This window comes from Panthera onca, chromosome B3, assembly GCF_046562875.1.
Source record: "Panthera onca isolate mPanOnc1 chromosome B3, mPanOnc1 haplotype 2, whole genome shotgun sequence".
NCBI classification, from domain to species: domain Eukaryota; kingdom Metazoa; phylum Chordata; class Mammalia; order Carnivora; family Felidae; genus Panthera; species Panthera onca.
The window spans coordinates 65,950,589-65,977,031 of record NC_138344.1 but is presented as its reverse complement, the minus strand read 5'-3'; the positions used below and the strand labels follow the sequence as shown (position 1 = coordinate 65,977,031).

Below are 26,443 nucleotides of genomic sequence, written 5' to 3'. Positions count from 1 at the left end.
TATAGACTAACTTCATCTCATTGTCTGGAGGACGCCATTCTCTTAGCCATCAGGATGAGAGCCACATCTTAAGAGTTGGTGGAAAGGTGAACCAGGACTTGAAGTCACAAGATTGAGTTTTGAGAGGCTCAGTCCTTCAGGAACTAGATGTGTCTGTGTATGTTTTAGTAATTTTTCTGAGCCTACATTTTTTAAAATAAATTTTATTTATTTATTTTTGAGAGAGATCGAAGGAAGGAGAGAGCGAGAGCGAGAGAGAGAGAGAGAGAGAGAGAGGATCCCAAGCAGGCTCCACATCTTCAGCACAGAGCCCAGCATGGGGCTCGAACTCATGAACCGTGAGATCATGACCTGAGCTGAAATCAAGAGTCAGACACTAAACCAATTGAGCCACCCAGGCCACCCCCTGAGCCTACATTTTCAAATCTGGATACAGTCATGTCAGTCTTGCTGAACTGATACCCAGTATTGTTTTAAGACTGTGATGTATATGAAATTGTAAAGTATTATACTTGTTTTAGTTTATGGAAAAAAATTTCATTTAAAAAAATTAATTTTTGTTGCTCCCCACCCCCCTCCATTTTGAGGGACAAACTCCTTGGTGTTAGCTTTTCAAAATGTGGGAAATGTGACATCCGGTATAATATTTAGGAAAAGGCTTTGTTGGCTGACCTAACAAGTTCACGTTCCGGTGTTGTGTGTGTGTGTGTGTGTGTGTGTGTGTGTGTGTGTGAGAGAGAGAGAGAGAGAGAGAGAAAGAGAGTGTGTGCGTGTGTGAGAGAGAGAGAGAGAGAAAGAGAGAGTGTGCGTGTGAGAGAGAGAGAGAGAGAGAGAGAAAGTGTGTGTGTGTGTGTGTGTGTGAGAGAGAGAGAAAGAGAGTGTGTGCGTGTGTGAGAGAGAGAGAGAAAGAGAGAGTGTGTGCGTGTGAGAGAGAGAGAGAGAGAAAGTGTGTGTGTGTGTGTGTGTGTGTGTGTGTGTCTGTGTGTGTCTGTGTGTGTGTTTCTTTGAGGGCTTTTAATAGAATTGCTTTGGTCTAAGAATTCATGATAGACTAAATGAAATCCTTCAGTCTGCTGGATTTAGTGAGACCATAAATTAGCCTCATGGTGAATGTACCTTTCTTTTTCCCTTTTCGTTTGACACAATTCATTGAAATGATGACTACCCATAAGTGGTTAGAATTTTATGTGTGGGAAACTTGAAGACAAAAACTTTTGAAAGTAAGGTGTTTGTTTCTTCATAGCATCACCTGTATTTGATCCTCTTCAGGGTGATTACACTTAAAAGTAGATTTCAGTATATGTTCCCTGATATGTGTATCTTAGAACTGAAAGGGTATATATTCAGATGGACTTTTCAGCATTTTTACTGTCACAATAGGGCAAAGCTGGGCATGATCCAGTTTTCTTCAGGGGACTAGAGTAGGCTTGTGGATGGGTATGGACGATTGGACCTGCCTATAGATGCTCACTCCCCCTTTAACTGCTCTAGAAAAGGTTGGGAGCAAACAGAGCAGGCATTGTGTGGAGAGAAGCACTTGTAGGGAGTTCTGTCCTAAGGAGCAGGCCCCAGCAGCCAGGCTGGCACTGGGTTGGGACATAAGGTCCTGTCAAGAGCAAATTCTCAAGTAACTGTAACACTAGAGAAGTTTGGAAAGACAAGATCCCCATTACACAAAAATTCTGGGAAACATATTTTACCTCAGTGGTCTGTGGGTCGAGTCTGGAGAAATAAGAGCCAGTGTAACAGCAAATGGGACTTAACCTCAGGCGCTGGAGGGTCTGGCCAAAGCTACTACTCAACATTTATTCTCTGTGAGGTTAAGGTTGGTGTGGAAGTTGTGGGTGGATGGACGTCAGGTCAAGTAGCTCTAGGAGGAACCAGGTAGAGCCTGGTGCTTCTAGAAGGTACAGCTTCTTCCCCAGGTGGATGCTGTCTTGAATTACCTCAGCATTTCTGTCAGGGAAGCCAGTCTTTCTGGTTTCCTCGGATTTGGGAAGGGAGTGCAAGCCGCTGGGGGTCATTCTGATGCTGAGAAGAGAAAAAAAAAAAAAAAAGCTTCTTATATCCAAATGCAGCTTTTCTAAATATTGGGATACACAAATTTTTGTAGCTGCTTATGCACTGGGCACACCCAAATTTGGGGAGACTCTAATACAACATAAATGGCAATTCTGTAGCATAGGGGGCATCTGCTATTGTGTTTTTTGGTTGGATGATATTTTTGGGGAACATACATGAAACCCTGTCATATTTTTAAGATATTACATATATATCAAGAAAAGGTATATTTTCCTCTCTGAATTAAAAAAAGAAAAACTTTTGGGGCGCCTGGGTGGCTCAGTCGGTTAAGCGTCTGACTTCGGCTCAGGTCATGATCTCACGGTCCGTGAGTTCGAGCCCCGCGTCGGGCTCCGTGCTGACAGCTCAGAGCCTGGAGCCTGCTTCGGATTCTGTGTCTCCCTCTCTCTCTGACCCTCCCCCGTTCATGCTCTGTCTCTCTCTGTCTCAAAAATAAATAAACATTAAAAAAAATAATAAAAGAAAAACTTTTAAGCTTATTTATTTTGAGAGAGAGCTCGGATGGGGGAGGAGCAGAGAAAGAGAGGGAGAGAGAGAATCCCAAGCAGACTCCGTGCTGCCAGCGCAGAGCCTGACGTGGGACTCCAACCCGTGAAACCACGAGATCATGACCTGAGCCGAAACCAAGAGTCGGATGCTTTACCAACTGAGCTACCCAGGCGCCCCTCCTCTCTGAATTTTTTTTCTTATATAAATAAGATTAAAACTGTTAAAAAAAAGCATAAAAAAAGAATAAAGAAATTATCTGTAATCCCAAACTCTTACACATTTTATACAATTATGTCTTCTTTTAGAGACCCTGAACATATGCTTACTTAAAGTTATAATTATAAATATAATATAAATATAACTTTACATGTAATTTTTTTCACTTCAAATTATAGCTAAAGAGATATTCATTTTTAGTCACTACTGGTTGCACATTAACTTTCCTGGGTGATGAATTCAGATCTGTGGAGTTGAACTTAATGGTGAAAAGCTGGAAGCTTTTGATGCAGGATCCATTTTTGTTGTTGTTGAAGCTAGATTAAGTAGATTATTTTTAACTAAGAATCATGTGATACTAGAGTACTGGTTCTTGGAGGTAATTTTATCTCTTGGATGCCATATGAAGAGCATATGTTCACATGCTGACTTTATTGATTTGATTAAGATACTTCACCCCTACCCTTCAGTGTCTAAAATACTACTACTACGTCTATTATTATAGTGATAGAAATGAAATGAAACAGAGCTTGATACCTAAGAAGCTCTTCACCATCATTGCTATCTTTGTCATCATTATCACACGATCACCAAGATAGTAGGTATTTGTTGAGTTTCTACTCTTTCATTAAACGGATGGAGTTCAACAGAAATGCGAAAAAGTTCTAGATAGAATATTCTTTAAGAAGTTAGTGTATAAGAAGCATAATCGTGTTGTGCATAGTCTTTGTGACTGAACTCCATCTCTGCTCATCCTCTGGTTTCTCTGAAGACACAGAGAAGTAGGGAAGGCATTTACAGCCATTTAAAATTGGGTTTATTGGAGTGAATGACATTAAGTGCTGAGATTAACTGCCAAAAGGATTTGCTTGTGAATTAAGAGTAAAAGGCTTGTGGTTAAGAGTTAAAATTTTGTGTTTAATAAGAGAAGAGCTTAATGTATTTTAAGGCATTCCATTTGTTGTTTTAATATTCTAAGCATTTATTATTAAAGTGGGGTGGTTGTGGACTAATTATAGTCCATATCATGATGATGAGGAGGTTTTTAGAGAAGATTGAGAATCTACATTTTTTTTCCCCCAAACTAATGTAGTAGGGAAAATATAGCATCTGAAGCTTCAAATAGTTTGGTTGACCTCATAAGATCACAACTGAAGCTATGTAAAGCACTAAGTTTTCAGGAAGTTACTTCAGTGTGGATTCCTGCATTTCTTTGTTAAAATTTTAAAATCTTTGTTAAAATCTTAAATGAAAAGCATCAGTTTGGTAACTGGAGGTTGGGAGTAGGGAATAAAACACTGGGAAGGAGTATGAAATTATTAATACCATTATGTTAATATAATAATATTTAGGAAAAAAGTAAAGATGATAGTGTGATTTTTATAAATTATAACAACTATAAAGTGAATTTGGCCAGTCATTTTTACTAATTTTATATAAGGTCTCTCACCTATTAAATTAAGAAAGATTAGGGGTATAGAACGCATACTTTTGTACAGAAGAGGAATAAGAAAATTTTTAAATGGTTTTAAACAATATTTCTAAATTTTTTTACTCCGTGGAAAGGTTGCTAAAGCAATTGTGCTTGAGGTCACAGAATTAAATTAGCCTGAAGATGTTCATTCATTCATTTACAACAAGAGTTGGCAGAATGACTGGGTAAATTTTTATTTTAAATACTTGAGAAAGTGAAGTTAATTTATTTGGCTTTGATAAGCAGCTGTTTTAAGAAAACTGTCTGCAGTGGATCACAATCAGTAATCTTTTTAGCACTGGATATTACTGAGGAAAAATCAACATTGTTATTTGGTGTTATTTTAGGCCTAAGTCTTTTGCAAAAGAAAAGGCAAAATGACACAGTGTGTAGAAAGATCGCAATTATCAGTTACTGGTGACAGTTGCCTCATCCCGTTCAAGGTAATAATATCATAGATAGCCTATTGAATTATGCTGAGTGTTGTTTGCTAGAGAAGCGATTTTGTCACTGTAATAAAAATTGGTACTATGGTTTTTTGGTATCTCATTTTGTGTCTTAAACCCTCTTGACAAATACCCTTCTGAAACAAAACTCATTTTAAATGTAAGGGTTACCTGTATTTTCCTCAGCATCAGCCACCATGATAAAAATCTTGAGACCCAAACCGATCATTCAGTTTGAAACTGTATTCAATTTGAGGTGGGGGCCTTTTTAGTTTCTCATGGCCTACTTGTCTCTTTTCCTGGGATTATTTAGTTCAAGCCAGAGACCTTCTCCAAAAACGAAACAAACCCCCACAAAACTCTTTCAATACTTGAATAATTGTGAGTTTGAATATTATTACATATGCATATATTTTTAAATTTTTTTTTTTTTTCAACGTTTTTTATTTATTTTTGGGACAGAGAGAGACAGAGCATGAACGGGGGAGGGGCAGAGAGAGAGGGAGACACAGAATCGGAAACAGGCTCCAGGCTCTGAGCCATCAGCCCAGAGCCCGACGCGGGGCTCGAACTCACGGACCGCGAGATCGTGACCTGGCTGAAGTCGGACGCTTAACCGACTGCGCCACCCAGGCGCCCCTGCATATATTTTTATATGTAAAAAATAAATTTTTTAAAATCAACTTTTAAGGTAAGCTTCTGGTGTCTCTTTTATTAAACATCTGTCTTCAGTCTTGTATCAAAAAAATAAGGTAATTTGGGAGAGACTGGGATTTCAGCAGTAAAATAGTTTTGGCGTTAGACCCAGGAGGTGATTATTTAACCTCTGCTGGGGGACATGGTACCTTATAATCACAGGTGAATGAAAGGGGTTAATTACTTTCCTTCATGTTCTCACCCTGTGGTCTGATTACTTTAAATGCTTAGAAGTCTTAATAAACAATTTAATCACTCTAGCTATTGACCTAGAATAGACCTGTTATGTTAGGCCCACAAAGAAATGTCCAGTGTCGACATGATTACAGGTCATTATTATTAGGATTAAGGCACAGATTTTTGATAAACTATACTTAAAAGTTTTAGAGCTGTAAGCAGAAAGAAAATTAACAAATTTAAACCTTGAAGTTGCAGAATTGATAAAAATCATAGAACTTTTGAGATGAAAATGAGTTCAAAAGTCATAAGTCTATGTGTAGATGGTAAAACTGAGACTTAGAAATATCAAGTGATTTTCACAATTTGATTTTAAGCACTTCCAGAATGAAAATGATTGTTCCTATTGGTACTCCCTTGATAGTACAGCTTTTGATGTTCCCCATTGTTTAAAAAATAATTATGGAAAACACAAAGATATCTATCAGAAATTTGTAAGAGAAAACTAGTATTCTGAAGGACTAAAAAATGGTCTTGAATCAGGGGAAATGACACATTACCTGGAAAAACACTTTCATTATTGTAGCGTCACATTTAAAATTTGCATTTGTACTAGAAAAAAAAGAACTGTCATAGAGAAAAAAAATAATAATTTTGATCTCCTGTTCATCACATCGTTTGGTGATGAGAAGTGGGGACTTTGTGGGTTTGGGATCTCCTGGTGATACAACATATGTTCTAGCATAGTATCTATTTTTGTTTGTATTTATGGTTTAGTTTATACACATTGGTCATAGATACGTTATGATTACTGAAATAACAAAACTATGTGATATTTGCACCTGTTAACATAAAGTATTACTCCACTAAGCCTTGCTTGTAGCACAACTTATTTTTTCCTTGGTTTATATGATAATGCTTTCTGTAACATTGGCCAAATCATTTCGTCTCGATTACCTTTACTTTTGTTGTTTCTAGAATGAGAGGGTTGGGTTAGAAATCCTATGATATCTCATCTCTTGAGATACTCCTTTCACTAAAATAACTTGATTTAATAATACTTGCATGTTCTATAGGAGTATCCTGAGCCCACTTATTACTAGAAAGAGTGAAAGTTTTCCCAAGTAGAATAAAGAAAGAAGAACATTCTAGACTCCAGAAAGAACATGGTGATTTATAATGATGTGGTGAGATTAGGGGTGCTTAGGGGTTTGAAGATGGGAGTGTGAGAAGCTAGAAAAAAGTGGTTTAAAGTCAGATTGAGAAAGGCTTTGAGTGCTCTGCTGAGGAGTTTAAACTTCATTCTTTGTTTTAATGTTTTTATTTTATTTTTGAGAGAGAGAGAGTGTGAGCAGGGCGTGGGGGGATGGGAAAGAGAGAGAAGAAGACACAGAATCCGAAGCAGGCTCCAGGCTCCCGAGTTGTCAGCACAGAGCCTGATGTGGGGCTTGAACTCAAGAGCTGTGAGATCATGACCTGAGCCGAAGTCGGATGCTTAACCGACTAAGCCACCCAGGTGTCTCAAACTTCATTCTATAGGTAGTTGAAACCTCCTGGGATTTTCAGGCCCAAAAGGTAATGTAATTAGATGTGTATTTTAGGAGCATTGTTGGTCAATTGGAGGTTGGATTAAAGGGTATAGAGACTGGAAGCAAGGGAAGTGAGTGAATCAGGAAGCTATTTAGCAATTGAGTAGATATGAACAACTTTCAGGGGGTAGAATCAACAAAGCTTGGTGACTTGATAGATGAGGTGTGTGGGAGAGGGAAGAATCAAGAGTGACCCAGAGGTTTCTAACTCAGGCGTCTGTTTATAGAAATAATTCGTTTAAGAGAGGTTGGGGCTGAACTTCATTTCTGGGAGAGAGGGGGTGGTGGTAAATTTGATTTTAGGATACTTGTAACCAAATAGGTGAAATATGCCATAAGTAGCAATAAAATGGAGACCAAGTCTATGGAGAGATGGAGGACAGAAAAAACATATTTGGGAGTTACAGAAGTGGTTATGGGAACACAGCAGAATGTGCCATCACCAGGATGAGCATGTAGGGTGAAAGAGAAGAGGGTTGAAGAGACATTCTGGGAAACCACAGGGAAGAGGATGTGCAGCCTGTGGGAGAGAGAAAGATGGGTGTTTAGCAGGGTAGAAGGAAAATCATTAGAAAACAGTACGCTGGAATTCATAGGAGGAAAGTTTTTTTTTTAAAGAAAAGAGGGATAATAATAAGTGCAAAATGTTGTCATGAGGTCAGTTAGGATAAGAAATAGACATATTGGGGTAGACATACCCCAAAAACCAAAAGCATACTTGACACACTGTATGTTAGCCAACTTGACAATAAATTATATTAAAAAAAATATATGTCTTCGGGGTTTGGTGGTGAGGAAGTCTCTGTGACCTTTGCTTCTGCTAAAAAGTGAAGTCAGAAGTGAGATTGCTGTGGAGTGGAGGCTGAATAGAATTTATGGAACCAAAGTCCTCCTAGGTAAAGTCATTAAGTCATGAAGTGAAACAGCGATGGACAGTAGTTTGAAACATAGGCAGGTGTGGCTCACGAAGACAGAGCATACTTGGAAGTAAATGAAGAACATGGTGGAAGATACAGAGTTGGAAGTAAGTTGAATTTTAACCAACAAAAGAAAGATTATAAATGTCTATATACAGCTATTGTTATTCATCTATCATTACCTATTCTGTCTCTGCAATCATAATAAAATTAGCACAGACCTAATTTGAGCATTTCTTATCATGTAGCTTAATCTGATTTATTAAATAAGGAAAAAAATCAGAGGAAATAATTGTAGGAAGAATTAATAAACACTTCTTACAAATGTATCTATTACTTATATATTGTGTTGAAGTTATTGGGATTGCTTTAAAGAAAAATGACCAGACAGTTGGTCTTGCAAGAGAAAGTGAGTGTTTCTCACCCAGGCTTTTTATTCTTTATCTGATTTATGTTATGGCTTATTCTAAAAAATTAATACCTAAATAAATTAGAAAGGAAATAAGTCTAGATAGTTAAGATTTTAACTAAATCAGAACATTTGGAATAGGGCAGGACTTAGTGCAGGAAGGAATCTTAAAGGTCAGTTTATCCAACTCCTCTTGGATTCTTCTTTTTTTTTTTAAGTTTATTTATTTTGAGAGAGAGGGAGAGAGAATGAGTGGATGAGTGGGGGAGGGGCAGAGAGAGAGGGAAAGAGAGAGAATATCCCAACCAGGCTCTGTGCTAACACCTGCAGATGTGGGGCTCTGTCTCAAGAACTGTGAGATCATAACCTGAGCTGAAATCGAGTTGGGTGCCTTACTGACTGAGCTGCTAAGGTACCCTTGATTCTTCTTTCTTGATTCTCTTTTATATTTTCCAATGTTAATTTATTTGCTAAGATCTCCAGTTAGCTAGAATCTCCTAGAATAAAATCAGTTCCTTTCTCTTTTCACACTAATATCTAATCTTTGAAATAGATTTCCTACAGCTGTTGGTATGTACCACCGTCATTGCTTAATTGGATGTATTTTTGTTATTTCCATCATGATTTCTTCTTTATGAGTTAGTTTGAAATGCATTTTTTTTAATTTCTGAAAATAAGGGCTTTTAGGGAACTATTTAATTATTGAATTCTAATTTAATGGCTTTTTTTCATGAGATGTAGTCAAGTCCTGAGCAGAACTTTTAATAGTTTTGTAGGGCTAAAAGACAAGGTTTAAGGAGCAGGGGCCACCAAGGTGGGAGCTGCTCTAAATGTCCCAAACTTTAAGATGGGACCCTAAAGAGCTATACCCTAGGAGTAAATGTGAACTGAAAGTAAAACATCTACATGTCATTTTGAGGTTCACCTCCTTGGCCCCCAAAATTATTGCCTGAAATTGGACTAAGCTGATCCTAGACTTCTTTTGCTCCCAGAATCAAATCAGAATTATCTCTGGAGAAAGATAACATTATTTTAGTATTCAAATTATTTATAAACCAGTTTTTCAAGTAGAATGACATATAGTGAGAGATATTCAGTCACATAAGTAGACATGACAACATGAATGAAAGCTAGTGGAAGCTGTAGAAATAGACTCACAGGGTCTCTACTTACTGTAATACTAAATAGCATTTTTATAATTGGACTTTACTGAAGGAGTTAAGAAGATTGAAGCATATTACAAGGGACTTATTTGGAAAATAATCAAATAGAAAATCTACAAGTGGAAAATAACACAAACCAAATTTGGATGGATTTAACAGCAAATTAGACATTATTGAAGAGAGACTTAATGAACTGGAAGATAGAACAGAAGAAAATACCCAGAATGTAACATAGAATAGCAAAGAATAACAGAAAGGTGGAACATATGAAGAGAGAGTAAGAGTTGGAGGATGTAGTAAGGTGGCTCAGTACACGTATTTGTAGTCTCAGGAGGAGGAGATTGCTAAAGCAATGTTTGAAGAAATACAGTTAAGAATATTCCCCAAATGATGAATGATATCCAGCCACATATAAGAAGTTCAACAGATTCTTAGCAGGAGTTTACAAAATACTGTAATTAAAAATCCTAAAAACTAAAGGTTTTTTAAAAACTCTTGAAACCAGATAGAGAAATAAGATACATTTATCATTGAAAGAGCCAAAATTTGGTATCACCTACACATCTGTACTGATGGATTTACTAAACAAAAGTTACTCCAGAAGGAAGAATGGAGAAGAAAGAAATGAAGGGCAGTGAAATGGTTTACATGTTGGTATATCTGAATAAACAGAGACTGTATAAAACAATAGCAGTGATTTTAAGATATATGCAGAATTAAAACAGCGCCCATACTATCTTATATTACAGGAGAGGAGAACTATAGATAGTATCATAAAGTTTCTGTATTTTCCAGGCAGCAGTTCATCACTAATTAATAATAAATTTTGATCATTTGAGGAGGCATATGATTATGTAGGATAATCAGTAAAAAAATAGTATAACTTGTAAAGAATGTACAACTTCCAAGTTGCCAGTGTTCAAATAGTGAAGAGTAAGTATTAAACCAATGAAAATTAAGAAAGGAGAGATAGAGAGTGTATGGTGGGTAAGACAGTAAGATGATCAACTTAATCCTAGATATATCAGCAATTACATTAAATTTAAATGGCTTAGCTGCAATGTGGTATCTGTGTAAAGGTAAATGTATAAATTACTGGAAAAGATTAGAAAGTCCCAAAATAGACCCTCAGATACTTGGTTTCCTCAAAGGCAATAGTGATAATTTGGTGGGCACGTGGTATGTGGTCAATTAGATATTTTTACGAAAAGAACAAAAACAAACTGCAATTCCTGTCTTAATGTACAGATTTAAGATAGACCATAGACCTAAATGTAAAAGCTAACATTATTAGGCTTCTAAAAGAAAATGTATGAAAATATCTTCATGACTGTAGGTAGGCAGAGATTTCTTGGAAAAGACATATAGAAAGTGTGAATAGTCAAAGAATTGATAAATTGAATTTCATCAAAATTAAAGGCTTCTGCACTTCTTTTCATAAAGAAAATGAAAAGAAAAGCTATGGATTGAAAGTAAGTGTGACAAGCATGCTCAGCAATGGGGGCTGTCCTTTAATGCTGGTGGGACTTTAAAATTGTCATGAACACTTGGAAATACTGTTTGATAGTTATCTACGGAAGCAAGAAATGTGTATGTCAGATGACTCAGAATTTCACTTCTCTCTCTATATATATACTCATTAGAAACGCGAGCACTTTTTCACATAAAGATGGGCAAGATTGTTTACTGCAACCTTATTTTCATTAGCAAAAGACTGGAACCAGTTCAGATGTCCATCAACAATAGAAGAGACGAATGTGGTATACACTTATACGATAGAATACACTGTATAACAGTGAAAACAATTTAACTGCCCTGAAAATAACTGGATGACTTTCACAGACATACTGTTGCATGAAAGAAGCCAGATACAGAAGAACACACTGTGGTTCCATTAATGTAAAGTTAGCACAAGGCAAAGCTAACCTGTACAGCTTAGTGATACATACTTGGATGGTAAGACTACAAAGAAAATCAGGAAAGAGATTAACAGAAAGATCGGGTTCATTTGTGAGAGGGAAAGGTTGGTGATTGAATAGGGTGTTTTTGGGGGTGCTAGCAGTGTTCTATCTGTTGACCTAGTGGCTCTGTATGTTTTTGTTTTTTATATACTAACCCACTGTTTCATGGTTTTTTTAGAAATGTGTCTTGTTCACAATAAAAATAGTTTAAAAAGAGAAATATTAATAGCAAATATAAATGTTAATATCTTACATAATGAAGGTATTTTACAAGATATGTTCAAAACACATAATTTTTAAAATGTGTGTGTCTAGACACATAGACACAGAGCAGACACAGAGTAAAAACACAGGAAAGATTCATGTCAGAATGCTAACAATGGACATCTCTGCATTTTACATAGAATGCATACTATTTTATAACCAAGAAACTCTTCATTAAATATTATTTAAGAAAATTAGCACTTGTAGAGGGTGTTGTCCTCTATAGAGAAGACTGATTGGGTTATTTATACTGCTTTGTTCAAGGAAGGATTTAAAGCTGCTTTGTATGCAGTAAATAACATTTTGAGCAAAAGACATGTATGCATTCACATAGAGACACTTCAGGCAATGGTGTGGTTATTAACAAAACATACCTTAGCTGCAGGGAGAATAATGGAAATTACCCAACAATTTTTTAATCCTAGACTGTTTCCTGAATTCAATAGTTCTTTTATATTTCAACACAAAAAAGAACAGCATTTTTATGTAGCTGGTAAAAGGAACACTGCAGTTTGATTTTTTTAAAAAAGGGAATATTGTCTAAGGCCATGGAATTTGGTCAAAATGCTTGACATCCCATGGCTTCAATTTTCTATGAAAAAAGCAACAATGCCTATACCTCGCAGGTTGTCTGGAGTGTAATGTGATATCATATAAATGCTCAAATGGGGGTACTTGTATACCTGCCTTGTAGAACTGATTTCTGGGAAGTGTTGGAAAGGCAGTTTCATTTTGATTTCATAGCGGCGGGGGGTGGTGGGGGTGGGGAGGCTCTCCATTTCAGATTTGTGTGTAGGTGTGTAGGAAGGTGGGAGCGAGGGAGGGTGGATGCATTGCTTTCATAGAAGACCTTCCCTGACCAGTACTCTGCATCATTAACCACGTAGAGCCAGTGTTCCATTGCGCTCTTTCACAGACTTAGAGAGGCTGCAGCTTGTAACTGGGAGGTCTCCAAGTCTCTTGGTTTGCAGGAGTATCCTGCTTCATGTCCCTTTAATTGGTTTACTGCTTTCTGAGTCCCAGAAATAATATTTATTTTGCTCAGAGAATTTTGAGCTCAGTAGGGTGTAGACATTTAAGCTTCCCAGATTCTGTAGCAAAAGGAACTTGAAAATTAAGTAATGGTACTTACTTTTTTATGGTCTTTTTTTCAGAGGTTGGGTATTTGAGAAGAGGAGGAACATAAAATGTGTGGTATCTTCTTCGTTAAGATTCTGTTTTTTTAAGTCTCCACCTGGGAACTTGAGGACTTCCTCCTTGTATGAAAGTTGCATTGCCACAAAGTCTGTGCTCAGCTCTGCTCTTAGTCTCTGCAGCACTCATGGAACCCTCTGATGTTCATTTTCTCTAGTATCCTTCAGGTTACTGAATATCTTAGCTGGATGGATTTGTGGACATGTTAAGTTAAATTTTGAATGGGGAGCTGGTATATTGCCTTGTCGTATACCTGGCATTTGAAGAGTCCTGAATGCAACATAAAATGAGGGTACGTAGTACCCCATCAGTATTTAAAGTCTATATGGAAAAATCATATACACCCCCCTGCCCCCCAATTTATGATCTCTGGGCACATCAACTTGGTGACACAATGACAAGCAGAGGGACAATGTTAAGGAAGCCAAATATAGTACCTACCAGTTAAGAGAATTAGAACTCTTTCCACGTATTGCACCCCATGCACGTACCGTCACGATGGAGCACCCTTTCTCATTCTCCCTCCATTATGGCTCCTTCTTCCAGGGCACATAGACACCTGGGTGGGTTTGTTTCTTCTTTTTGAAGGTTTAAAAAAAAAGGCATATACTATTACTCAGAAGAAGTATGGAGGGTGCTCAGTGTAATTCATGGTTGCTTAGCAGCTCAACAGTGTTCTCAAGGACCTGGGCTTTTCCCATAGTCTCTGCTGATGCTCATTGTTTCGGCTCTGACCTCGTGCTTATTCCCCGCTGCTGCAACATGACTGCTACTGCTCATGCAGACACTTACACGTGACTCGGGCAACATTTTACATAGCCAGTCTAGGGGTCCACCGGCTTGCTCTTCTTTTCCCAGACAGCTGCAGGGTGAGGTGCTTAATCTGGGAGGGCAGCATGGGAAAAAAGACAAAACTGAGTTTTGAAGAGGTTTTAAATAATATATCTTGGGCATTTGTACAAAATAAGTGACTGTATTTTTGAACATGTAAATTTAAAACACGTATACATACGCTAGTGACGCATATAGGCTCCAAAGCCAATGTAGTCTTGAAATATGTGAGATTCAGAGTGTGATTTGCTTCACTAGATCCCTAAAAAATATGTTGGTACTTGACAGTGTTCTAATTTTTGCCTTTTGTGTTTGTTTTTTTTTTTTGCATGTACATGTTGAAAGTCTGTAAGTCAATTACTTAATGTTTCCTTTAATTTTTTTTTTAAATTTTTGATGGCATATTTCTCCTTATGCATGACCGTGGGACATTATAAGATGCTCAGTGAATACTGCTGACTGATTGTGGTATTCAAGATAGACTTTTTAGTTATATATTGTCTTTTTCTCCCCTCTTCTTTGGTTAAAAGCCATATTCCTTGTGAACCTACTGATTGTTGAATTTATTCCAAAACTCCTGCCCTCTTAGCCAGTCAAATCAAACACTGGGAGGTTGCAGTGGGAGAAGGGCAGATGTGGGAAGCCCTTCGTGGCTGTACCCCTGAAGACTGTGATGGCTCTCTCCACTTGCCTCTTTCCCTTTGGTATATCAGAATTAACTCTCTGGAGGAAAGTAACAAGTAATATACACTGGAGTCAATCAATGTCTCGTCGCAGTAATACTTTCCTGCTCTTTAAGGTGTGAGGCTTGTTCAGAACACTCTTCTATAAACTTAGCACATCGAGGAACAAACACATAGTCTGATTGGCAAAAACCAAGCAAATGACATTCAGCCCTATACAGCTTTGTCTTGTCACCCAAACCCAAAGCATTTTGGACCCAGGTCTGTCTGTCTTTGTTACTATGTTAAGTAGATCATTTACTCTATGTCGAGACCAGTTTTTACCTCTTCCTGGAATCTTTTCTCTAACCCCTCTGGCCTTTGAGAAAATGGGTTACTCCATAGGCTGTGTCCACAGCTTCAGCTGAATTGAATTCTAAGCAGTTTTAAAGGTAGTTTCCTGGATAAAGACATGATCTCATCCTCCATTTTTACAGTACCCTCAACTCCTGAGCATCTTATCATGCTGAAGTCTTTATTCCTGGGTTTATTTCTCCAGCTGTCTCTTAACCTTCCCATTTTTGGTGTCCACACGTACACTTTTGTTTTATTCACAGTTTTGTTTCCTCCTCATTAGTCATTGGTCATTGCTCATTGGTCCCCAACTTGCCTATACAAGCACATTTATTTCCATCATATTTTCTGATACTTAGAGACTAATATTTTGTTTATCATTAAATGGCTAACCTAAATATATTTTGCAGTATAATGAGGAGATGTGTATTTATTGCACATAAATATCTAACATATTGACTTGTTCAGTAGCTTATAAAGATTTGGGCTTAATTTTGCCTTTTTTTTTTTTTTTTTTTTCAGAAGTTGGTTGTCAGAAACCCTACCTGGGGCATGTGATTTCCTATGAAGTTCACGCAAGCCAGGAATAATAGGAAGATGTTAGAATTGGCTCTTTCAAAGAACGGTTTCTAGTTTTAAGGGGAAAATGAAAAAAATTGGATTATAATGAGTTTATAATTTTATTCAGTCATTACTTAGGGCTTTTGAGTTATTGAAACGGGTCTTTAGTAACTATCAGTTTTCCTTGATGAATGTTTATAGTGGTTTTGTTTTTGTTTTTGTTTTTGTTTTTCTTGGTAATCTGATAAGAATGAAAAGTAGTTAGAAGCCAAATCTATGTTGGTATACAGAAGACGACAACACTGTGGCAGCAAGTAAAGAAATATGGTGTCATTGTTATTTCACACTCTCCAAATTACCTGTGATGAGCTTAAGAGGTTTCATTCATGCATAGAAAATTTTTAATTATTCATAGTGCTTTGGTGTACTATAAAAGTCGAATTATTAACACTGTAATTTGTTCAGATAGCATTTAGTAGGAAAATATATCAGAAATAATTAATTGTTCTCAAGATATGATAAGGTAGATCTATCTACAGAGGGCAATCAAAGAGTAGCAGTAGGATATTGATTGCTTTTTAGGGAAAAAAAAAATTCTGTTCCATTTCTCAATGTTAACAATTGTGAGAGGAAAATTCCCACTTGGGAAGAATGTTTTCCAGGTTGCTTCACTGCCAAGTGTTTGACATTGTGTGGAGTCTTAGATGAATAAGGCTTATGGCAGTCTTTGGGAATGACGGACTCCAACGACCTCGGCTTTCTGCTGTGCAGACCTCTGTTTTCAGCCCTGCTAGTGTCTGTAATAATGTTCCGGTGGTTTCTCAGTGCTACTTCCGGGGAAGACTAAAGTTTGTTCCCCTGACTCCAAGATAGCTGCGGAAGAGGATACGTGTCCACTAACAAAATAAATTTAGGATGTTGCCAGTGTGTGAACTGCACATTCTGCACTGTTTATGGGGTTTCACCCTTATCATTTACTGATGGAAATACACCTTGCCTCCTTTTGGTCTCCTTTGACATAGCTACGTGCTGCAGATAGGATTCATAATCATTCTAAAGTTAAAAAACATCTAAATTGTATGATAGTTTGCTGTGAGGCCATCCATATTTTTCCCTTTCCCTTTTTCTCTCTCCTTGACCTAGCAGCAGGAAGCCTTTGTTTGAGGTGTTCATCTGGAACAACTTTTCCACACTTGTTTTCATGTTCTGTTAGATTACAGGGCAGCAGGCCTACCTTTGAAGCTCCTTTCTCTTTTGTTTCTTTGCCGTGCACTCCAGTAATTAACTTTGTCCTTCTTTTATTTGTTCCAGTCAATCGCAGGCCACTCTGCTGAGCATCTTCTCCCAGGAGTACCAGGTTAGAAGTTTTCTCCTTTGTGAGGGTTGACAGGTGCCTAATTGAATGATGAATGTCCCTTTATTTCTTTGTAATTGAACTGCCAGCTCTCTGATTGGGTTGGAGGATGTTCTCCTTTCCACATCGAGCACCGCCTGCGTCTCAGTGGAGGCCTGCCAAGCCTACCCATCCATCTGTCTAATAACATCTAGCCTTTGCTTATTTGGTGGACCTGTAATAAATTATGCTAAACCATTATTATTCTGACAATAATAATTTCCCTGTGTTGCGTGGTTCCATGTGCTAAATGTTTGCTGACTTGCACTGTCAGTGCCGCTTTCCATTGCTGACAGAGATGATGATAAATGACCATTGCTGGAGTGGCAGAAGGCAAGAGAGGCAGAAAATGGAGTCATTTATCATGAGATGACAGGTGTCAGTCAAGTGGCAAGTCTCTATGGAATTACTTTTTGTAGTTTTCAAATAAGTTGTTTTTAAGCAATGTTCTTCCTGGTTAAAAATGGCAATTGGATTGTAAAACTAGAGTGCAGAGGACTTAGATGGAATTGAATTGAGGGAAAATTAATACAAAGGTTGAAAGAGGGAACAAGTTTTTCTTTGCCCTCTGCAACCCTAAGCAAACTTATTTAGATTCAATTACTGTGACCCCGTTGGCTTTTACATGTATACTGTACCTTGTGGTGCGGTCTGAAGACATCCCAGCCAAGCAGCAGGGATTAAAATGCATAGCTTCATAGAGTAGAAGGCAAAAAGACCCACCGCCACCCAGATCCCCAAACTATTATTCAGCTGGCCCTATGTGCTAGACATTGGGATGAAGGAATACGTCATTCTGCTCTTGAACCTGATGTGTGACACAACATAAAGATCTTTTTTGTTTTGTTTCAGAAACATATCAAAAGAACACATGCCAAACATCATACTTCCGAGGCGATCGAAAGTTATTATCAGAGGTATGACCTGCCTGCCCCACTAGAGGGTATCATAGCACCTATTAATTGTAATAATAATTATGAATAAATTAGGTTACTAGATTAATTGTCTGTATAACATTCCAAGGCGTTGTGATATAAGTCTTACTTAAGACTTCAGGTATATCTTTGAGTGATTTCTCAAATGCTATGTTTGAAGAATATGGTGAGACTGTCTTGATTGGGTGTATGTGCGTATAGTGTGTAAGAAATCTTTACAGTATTATGAAATCTCAGTTGGCTACTTTAAACTTGCTCTAAGTGTGTGTCTTGTATAGACGCGTACGTCAATGCGCACATATCTACATATATGTGTGAAAGTTCTCAAACTAAGTTTTATTTCTTGCTTAGATCAGCAAGTCAAAAAATATATTCGAGAATAAGATTGAATTTGGTTGCACTTCTATTTGCATTTGGTTGCACACTCATAGGTAGTGGGCTTGCCATTTTAGAATTAAAAAAAGACATGTCAAGTAAGGACATATGACGATGTGTAATATACAACTGTCACATTTTAAATGGGGTTTTGTATTTTAAAAAGAAAATCTGGATATTAAATCAACAACGTAGTGTCCAGGGGATATTTTAATTTCAGTCTAGTTTATTACAAACAGTTTTCAACTTCTCTTCTAAAACAGAATCTTTAAAATAGCTCTTTTAAAAAGATTCTAAAAAGGTTATTGTCTTTGTGATATGACTGAATAATTTACAACCATAAATGGTAATGGATTGCATTAGAATCATTGGTTGGTTTCTTAAATATTTCAAGGACATATTGGAAAGGAAAACTGTCTGAAATATGCTCTTAAGGTATTACACTTAAGATTGACAGATCAACATGTCTGTGGTGAGAGTGACACCACCAATTTTAGATGAATGATTTTATGCACAAATATTTTATGAATGAAATGAATATCTAGATTCAGTATTGGTATCATGTTTCTGTAAAGTCATTTTTTAAGAACTGAGAAGTGTTTATTAAAAAGTTATTGAAGTTATCCTTTTAAAAAATTACACCCTATACCGCATATTAGAGTTATGTTCAGTTTTCAGTAGTGGCATCCACTAAAGATACACACACCGCACGCATACACACACTTTTGTGTCTAGGAGAATTCCCCTCTAAACAAGTCTTTGTAAAGTTTGAGTTGATATTTTTCAACAATTATACCCTCCTCAGTGACACCAACAGTTAACGTTAGAACCTTAATCATCAATAAAAACTGAAGAATGGCTCCCAAAGTGCTATGAAGTCAGCAAGTGCTTTGGAATCCAGTTGGAATCCATACTCTCCAAAGGAAGACTGGACAGTTACTTCCATGTCAAAAAGTACATTTTTGTTTGTAAAAGTTACTGTCTTAGGCCATCGTATAAAAGTACATGTCCAGTCTTTAAAGCCTTGTTGACATAAGCAGTAGAAAATAGAGCATTCCCTAGAAATTTGGAGATCCACCAGTAGGCTGCGGGGCTGTCCTCTGACGATCATTTTCATTGTTGTAAAAGGCCATTTTAATTAGATGATTGCTGAGATCTCTAAGTGCTGCTTTTTAACATTTAGCTTCATTTAAAAGTACATTTAATTATCAAAGTATGAACATGTTGTATTGGATTATCTGAGTCACTCAAGCCAGAAATAAAAGTCTTCCCTGTAAATATGGTTACTCAGTGATGCACAGTTGAGTGAGCAATAATGAGAATATATTTGTATTTCTTTAAATTATTTAAACGTGAGAATCTCAGTTGTTTCAAGGAGTCACAACATTTTGAAACAAAACTGTGAGATTTGGGCTATAATGGACAGACTAATAAGAAAGCAGCCTCACCAGTTTCTTACTTTACCCCCCTGCTTCCTAACTTTCTGCCCTGTACTCTGTGCTTGGAGATGGGCTATATTGTCACCTTTCAGACATATTGACCGTACAGGCCCCTTGTCAATGTGATGGTTAAATGTCCCTGTATTCTCTGAGGTAAATTGGCCTTAAAAGATTTCTGTTTTCCAGTTGATTGTAATAAAGGCAAATTGTGTTATATCAAGACATATTTAAGCAGTTTGACAATGTTAACACTTTCTTTGATTCCTTTTCTTTGAAAAAAGTAATATGCGCACATTACAGAAATTAAACACATTTGTGATGGTCTCAAAAGGAATGAATGATTGCCCATAATTGTGGCAGCCAGAGATAACCACAGTGGTATTTTTCATTCTAGCCTTTTGTCAATCCATTTTCATATAGATGAGGTCATACTGTATATGCTATTGTGAATCCTGAATTTTATACTTAGAAAAATGTTTATGACATAATATTACTCTGTAGAGAGCTTTTTGTAAACATTTTATTGATTGCATTACCTCATCATAGGAAAGTGTCGAAATTTACTGAATTATAACTCTGTTGAACATATATGTTTTCAGTGTTGTAATATAAAAATAATACCGTGGTAGACATTTTGGTACATAAGTATTTGCGTTTTGGATTAGTTTTCTAAGATTTCTATATATGTAATTACTGGTACAATGAGCATATAAGGATTTTATTTTATGTTCCCTAATTACTGTCTACAAAGATTGTGATGGCTTCCTACTAGCACTGTCAGAGAATTTCTGTGTCTCTGCATTCTTGCTAGTGTTGAGATGATCTCAATTCAGAATTTGAAGTCTGTATTTATAAACCATATAATAATCCACAGTGTGATTCCATCATGGTTCACTGAAAATTCAAAGTATCCAAATATCAGCCGAAAATATTTTCTCAAGCTTTTGAATTATTGAGGAAATTTCCTCAATTCTTCATGTTGTGTATGTGCAGACACAGCTTCTGTGCTCATTTTGAAAACAACTCTGTTCTTTCTCCCTGTGTTAACGGCATTTTATTTCCAAACAGAAAACATACCTGGCAAAATTTATTTCGTTCCATCTAAATTGTTGCACATGGGCTTGGTGTGCACTCACAGAGACACATTCACCAGTGGTCATATTTGCAAGTCCCCATCAGTAGCAAGGTTCAGAAATGTTGTCTCCTCTCTTTTCCCTTCTCCCAGCACACACTGTTTGAGGGCCAGCTGTATGAGCTTTAGAGAATTAGATCAATTGAATTTCATTCAGCTGTTCACACGGAAAAAAGGCTAGCTCAAATATGTTATCGACATTACGTGACATAAATAGTTTCTGAAAATTTGAACCACTTTTTTTATTTAATTAGCACAATTTACTTCGCGTTCCCTGTGTCTCATCTACTATGCCAGGAATCAAGGATACAGGTGTGCATAAGACATGGTGCCTGCCCTCAACTGCTCTGTTTTAGTGGGAAAACATCTGCATGCGTGGAGATGGGCTCCAGAAATTTTAAAGGTAGAATCAACAAAGGTGATACTCAGCCGTAAGCTTAGGATAGAATTTTGGTAGGTTTTTGAAGTTCTACCACTATAATTATTATTATGAAAATAATAAAGATCAAATAACTTTGCCTTTAATATTTTAAATCTGTACATGTTATTTTAATCTTAGATGCTAATGAATCTTTCACACTCAAAGAAACATAAAGTGGACCTTCTATGAAGATCTTTGGAGGATGGTTTCACCCACAAGATAAATACTTCTTGGTCCTCCTCTGGCAAAGCTAGAGGATGACACATCGCTTCTGTGCAAAGTAGTTTTAATTTGCAAATAGGTATTAGGAAGATGGCCCAGGTCACCTTAATGTGGTATTCAGAATCCCATCCTTGTATCTGAATTATAATGCAGCTCTTTGCTAAGGATCTGTTGGATGAAGTTTCAGCATCTGTTTGTGTAGGTCTCTCTCAAGGAGGTTCCTGTCTAAGTGGAGAGAGAAACATACCATTATAAAGGTATGAAAAGTCTACACTGCACGTTTGCACAAGATACTTTGGGGATGCAGAGAAGGGTAGCACTAGGAATTTCTGATCATGTCCTTACTGAATGTTTTCTGTAATTAGCATGCCCCTGTGATGGCATATCGAAACATTTGAATAAAATGTGTCACTTGAGGACAGTTAAAGTTCCCAGAAAGGACAACTACAACTTCAAAGTAATTTTCACTTAATTTCTTTTCCCCAGTACTCCTGAAGTGCTGCAGGATAGAGTTAGGAAACAGGCTGGAGAATAAATATGGTCAGAATCAGCTCCACTCTCTTCAACATATGAAGGCATCTCAGTAGACCTTGGCAGATAGGGTTCCATTTCAGACCTTTACTGTTTACTGGTTGAGGGAGCCCAGACGGGTTACATCAGTACCCTGGGGGTTTTGTTTCTTGGCAACTAGGCCGCTTAAGCCCATAATTAGGAATGTCCACTGTATTAAGAGTGAACATGTGGGGCGCCTGGGTGGCTCAGTTGGTTAAGCGTCCGACTTCGGCTCAGGTCAAGATCTCACGGTCTGTGAGTTCGAGCCCCACGTCGGGCTCTGTGCTGACAGCTCAGAGCCTGGAGCCCGTTTCAGATTCTGTGTCTCCCTCTCTCTCTGCCCCTCCCCTATTCATGCTCTCTCTCTGTCTCAAAAATAAAGAAACGTTAAAAAAAAAAAAAAAAAAAGAGTGAACATGTTTCTATACAGATATAGTGGGTTATTGTTTGACCATCTCCTGTTTCTTTAAACTTAATAGACATGCTCCATTGGTCATTACCAGGATAATGGTTAATGCAACATTTACATAAAACATATAATTTTGAGTCCAAACAGTTCTCTGGCATAGGCAGTGGTCTGAGGTCTAGCTGTTCTTTGTCATTATTCCCTATCAGCTCTCAAAACTCTGCTGTGGTCACTCTAGAACCTTTCCTGGTCCTCAGACACCCTAGGCATATTCCTGACTTTGCACTTAGGGTTCTCTTGCTGACAATATACTTCCTCCCATGGCCTGCTGCTTTCTTTCTTAGGAGCCTCTACCTAAGTGTCACTTCCTTAGAGATGGGCATTCTGACCAACCCATCTAAGTTTACATTTTATCGTAGTATATAACATTATATTATTACATTATATTATTTCTGTGTTCTCATTGTTTATCTCTCCACTGAAATATAATCTCTGTGATGGCAGGAACCATGGACGTTTTGTTCCCGGCTGCTTCCTCAGAACCTGGAATAGGCCCAACATGAGTTATCTCTCACAAGTATTTGTGGGATAAGTGAATGTTAGGTAGAAAGTTATAAAGATATCCTAATACCAGTGTAGGGTTAATTAATCTGACCCAAAATCTGAACCCTTAACGAATGTGCGTGTTTGGTGGTTATGAATACTGGATTAGTTGGTCAGACTTGACTGAACTGTTTTGGTTGTTCCTTGAGCAGGCCTGTGAGTGCAATGAAATTGTGAGTTGTGTGAGATTCTGAGCTAACCTGTTTCCCAGAGACCTTTCTCTAAACCGCATTTGCTACCTTTTTTTTTTTTTTGTCTTTTTTTCTGAAAGTGCTTATTTCACAATTAGATTGCTAAATAATTTTTTCAAGAAAGTCCCCAATATATGGGAAATGAACTTACTAAATTTATTTTGAAGTTTTAATGATCCTGAGACTCCCTACCTTGAATAATTTGCTTTTATTCCATTTATTTTATAGAAAAATCATACATCTTCATAAACATATTTGTGAAATAACATAATTTAGTATATTCTTATGTTAGTTATATGGGAGGTCTCATATATTGAGTTTGATTTCTACTATCAAACAAATATTGTTAATTTATTCACTCAAATGGCATATTCTAGAGAAAATATCCATACCTAATTCTCTTCTCTTGTCCAGTATGGCTGTTGAAAGTTATTAAATCAGTCATTTATTGAAGAAAAAAATATATGTGTATCATGCAATCACCTATTATAAGCCAAGAACTGTTCTAGGCATAATAAATTGAATAAAATACAATTCCTCTATTCTCTTTGGGCTTTCACCCTTACACTGGGGAATGGGTTGAGGTAAACAAGTAACTAGGCAGATACAATATGCTCTGTTAAGTAATGGAGAGATGTACAAGGAGCTCATCGATTGCACCTTGGGACACCTAACTTACTCCTAGCTTGTGGTAGATTGAAGACAGTTAAATGTAAGCTGAACCATGAGTTCTCCAGGTGAAGGCTGGAGTGCAGAACAATGACTAGAGATGAAGCTGGCCAAGGACAGTAGGTGGGAACCAGGTCATGAAAGACATTTACAAGAGGTCTTGAGTGATTATAATTTAATCTTGAGATTTAATGTGGGAAAATGGCACATCCAAAGTTTTATTTAAAAATAAAATCATTCTGGCTTCCATGTCTAGGATGGATTTGGAGAGGTTTTGTTGTTGTTGTTGTTGTTGTTGTTATTTTTTTAGCTAGGTTAGGGAATGGGAGGGATAGAGGTTATGATGGAAATGCAGGGCAGATAGGGTGATGGCTTGTATTGCCTAACAAGGTGTGCTGACCCACCGATGACAAGTCTGTTCCATTTGTTTCTTAATAAGGTGTCAACCAGGGCTGTGAAACAAAATAAAAAGGTGCGATGGGTACATGGATGCCTTTTTTTCAAACCATAAGAGCAAACTTATTTCCTTTCCATAACGTGATTGAGATATAATAAAGCCAGGGTGTTAGGGACAGTTCTTTTTGAAATCGCTTCCTTGTCCCATGTTAGGAGATGAAAACAAGGGAGACCGATGCGCTCACACTTCGTGCCCCCAACTTCAGTTAGTTAGTTGCCAGTGGTTTTGAGGTGAGTTGTTTTTGTTTTCCTTTTCCCTTTAATGCTTTCCTATGACAGTAATGTACTTTAACTAGAGTTGAGCGTGGCATTTGCCCAGGAGAAACGTGTACACACAGGGGATGCTGACAAGTCTATGCTGGCCTTTTCTTGTCACTACATTACCACTTGGCTTTGTCTGTCTAGGTACCTGAATGGAGTGGGAAGAAATGGAGCTGCCCCAGTGCTCCTGGAGCTGGCCAATGAGGTAATGTTATTGTTATTATTTTATTTAAACCTGCCGAAAACCTAAGGGGCCTATCTAGAGTAGCTTTGCTTAGAATTATAATTAACCTTAAAAAAAGAGATTTTGAGGTGCATTAGACACTTAAATTGCTCCCCGGTCTCTTTGTAGTTTTAATAATTGGACAAAGAACTTCATATATTAATAAGTCAGTTCACATAATTAGTCTCCTTCTTTTAAGGCAAATGTATAAACAGCTTCTTGGTTTCTTTGCGGGAAATTTCAACCAAACAGCTCAAGACATGCTCTTCGCTGGATGTGTTGTCTTAATTTAGTGTGAGAAATACCTGTGTAGAGTGAAGAGATGTATGGCCGAGAAAATCTGTGCTATTATGAAAATAAAGAGAGACATTGTTTACTTAAAACTGTAATGTTTACTTGATTTATTTTTTTTTGTTAGCAAACTTTTATAATGATAAAAGATACATGCCTTATACAAAAGTCTCTTGATATGAAGAAGCGTACTGTTGTTCGTAACACCAAATATAAAGTGATTTATTGAACTTACTTGTTAACTCTGATCTCTTTCTGTTTGGGGAAACAAATAATAGTCTTACATTTAGAAAAGGAAACCCTAAAGATTTCCCATGAATGAAGAAGCTGTGAGAAGCTCATAATAGTGGCCGAGAGCATACCAAAGAATAAAATATTTAATTCCTAAACTTTGAAATATTTATCTGCTGTAATGAGAGCAATACAAGATTTAGTCTCACTCGGAACTGCTTATGCAAACCTCACAGGGGCGGAATGCAGTGTGCACTGGTTTTGTGTTGTGTTATAATGGGCAACATAGCAGCAAGGCAGAGAATGCGTGTGTGCATTAAAGATGACTCAGTGCTGCACGCATTAAGTGCTGTGGCAGCAGCGAGTTGTACTTGCTACATGGGCAAGGAAGGATGGCTTCTCTCGCAGCTTCTGTCTGCTCTGCACCACCACAGTCAGCAAATGAGCAATTACCTATCAGTTACTAGAAGGTTTTAATAGTTGAGGCAGTGTCTACACAATCTGATAGGATAGTTAACATATAAAATGCACTTCTCTTCCTTGCAAACCATACTTTTTCTGTCTCTACAGCAAGGTGGTTTTTCAATGTCTTCAGACTTGTTTGTTACGAGTTGATTCTATTCACAACTTGAGGTATCTGTTCTGTAACTAGGAATTCAGTGATCGTCCCTTATGAAAAGAAAGAGTGAGCTAACAGCGTCTAGAAATAACATGATGCAAGCATGGTACTCATTGTTATAGATGATGATATTGCTGGCATACATAAGTTTTACATAGTAGCAGTTTACATTCATTTGAATGTTTAAGTGGACATTTCCATTGAGCCTTGCTTATCTGGCTGACCTCAAGTTCCATCTTCTAGTAATACGGAAAATTTTTAGCCACTAACACACTTTTCTCCTGTATCGGTAAAGCTGTTATTTACCATGAATATATAGAATACTTAGCCAAAGAAAATAAAGTGTCATTAAAGACTTTTTTTTTCTCTCTCCCTTGGCTGCAGATTAGTACAGAGATAATAGCACTTTCTGATTGACTGCTACCGCATTAGGGAAATTTGGGAATAACTCGGACCAGATTATGGCTTCTAAACAACCAAGCTGCCATTTTTATATGATAGTTAAGGCTTAAAGGACATATGCTTGCATCTGGTGACAA

General features: G+C 37.3%; 1 protein-coding gene across 6 annotated transcripts in view; it reads left to right on the top strand.

Moving 5' to 3' along the window:
- CDIN1 (CDAN1 interacting nuclease 1) overlaps nt 1-26,443 on the top strand; it is a 279,639-nt gene that overhangs the window by 33,486 nt on the left and 219,710 nt on the right. For 5 of the 6 annotated variants that reach the window (XM_060619003.3, XM_060618999.3, XM_078448461.2 and 2 more), the window contains exons 2-4: nt 16,797-16,842; nt 17,731-17,795; nt 24,685-24,745. In XM_060619003.3, coding sequence (XP_060474986.1) covers nt 16,797-16,842; nt 17,731-17,795; nt 24,685-24,745 — 172 coding nt within the window. The remainder of the gene's footprint in view (nt 1-16,796; nt 16,843-17,730; nt 17,796-24,684; nt 24,746-26,443) is intronic. The other variant, XM_060619004.3, reaches the window with a different exon arrangement.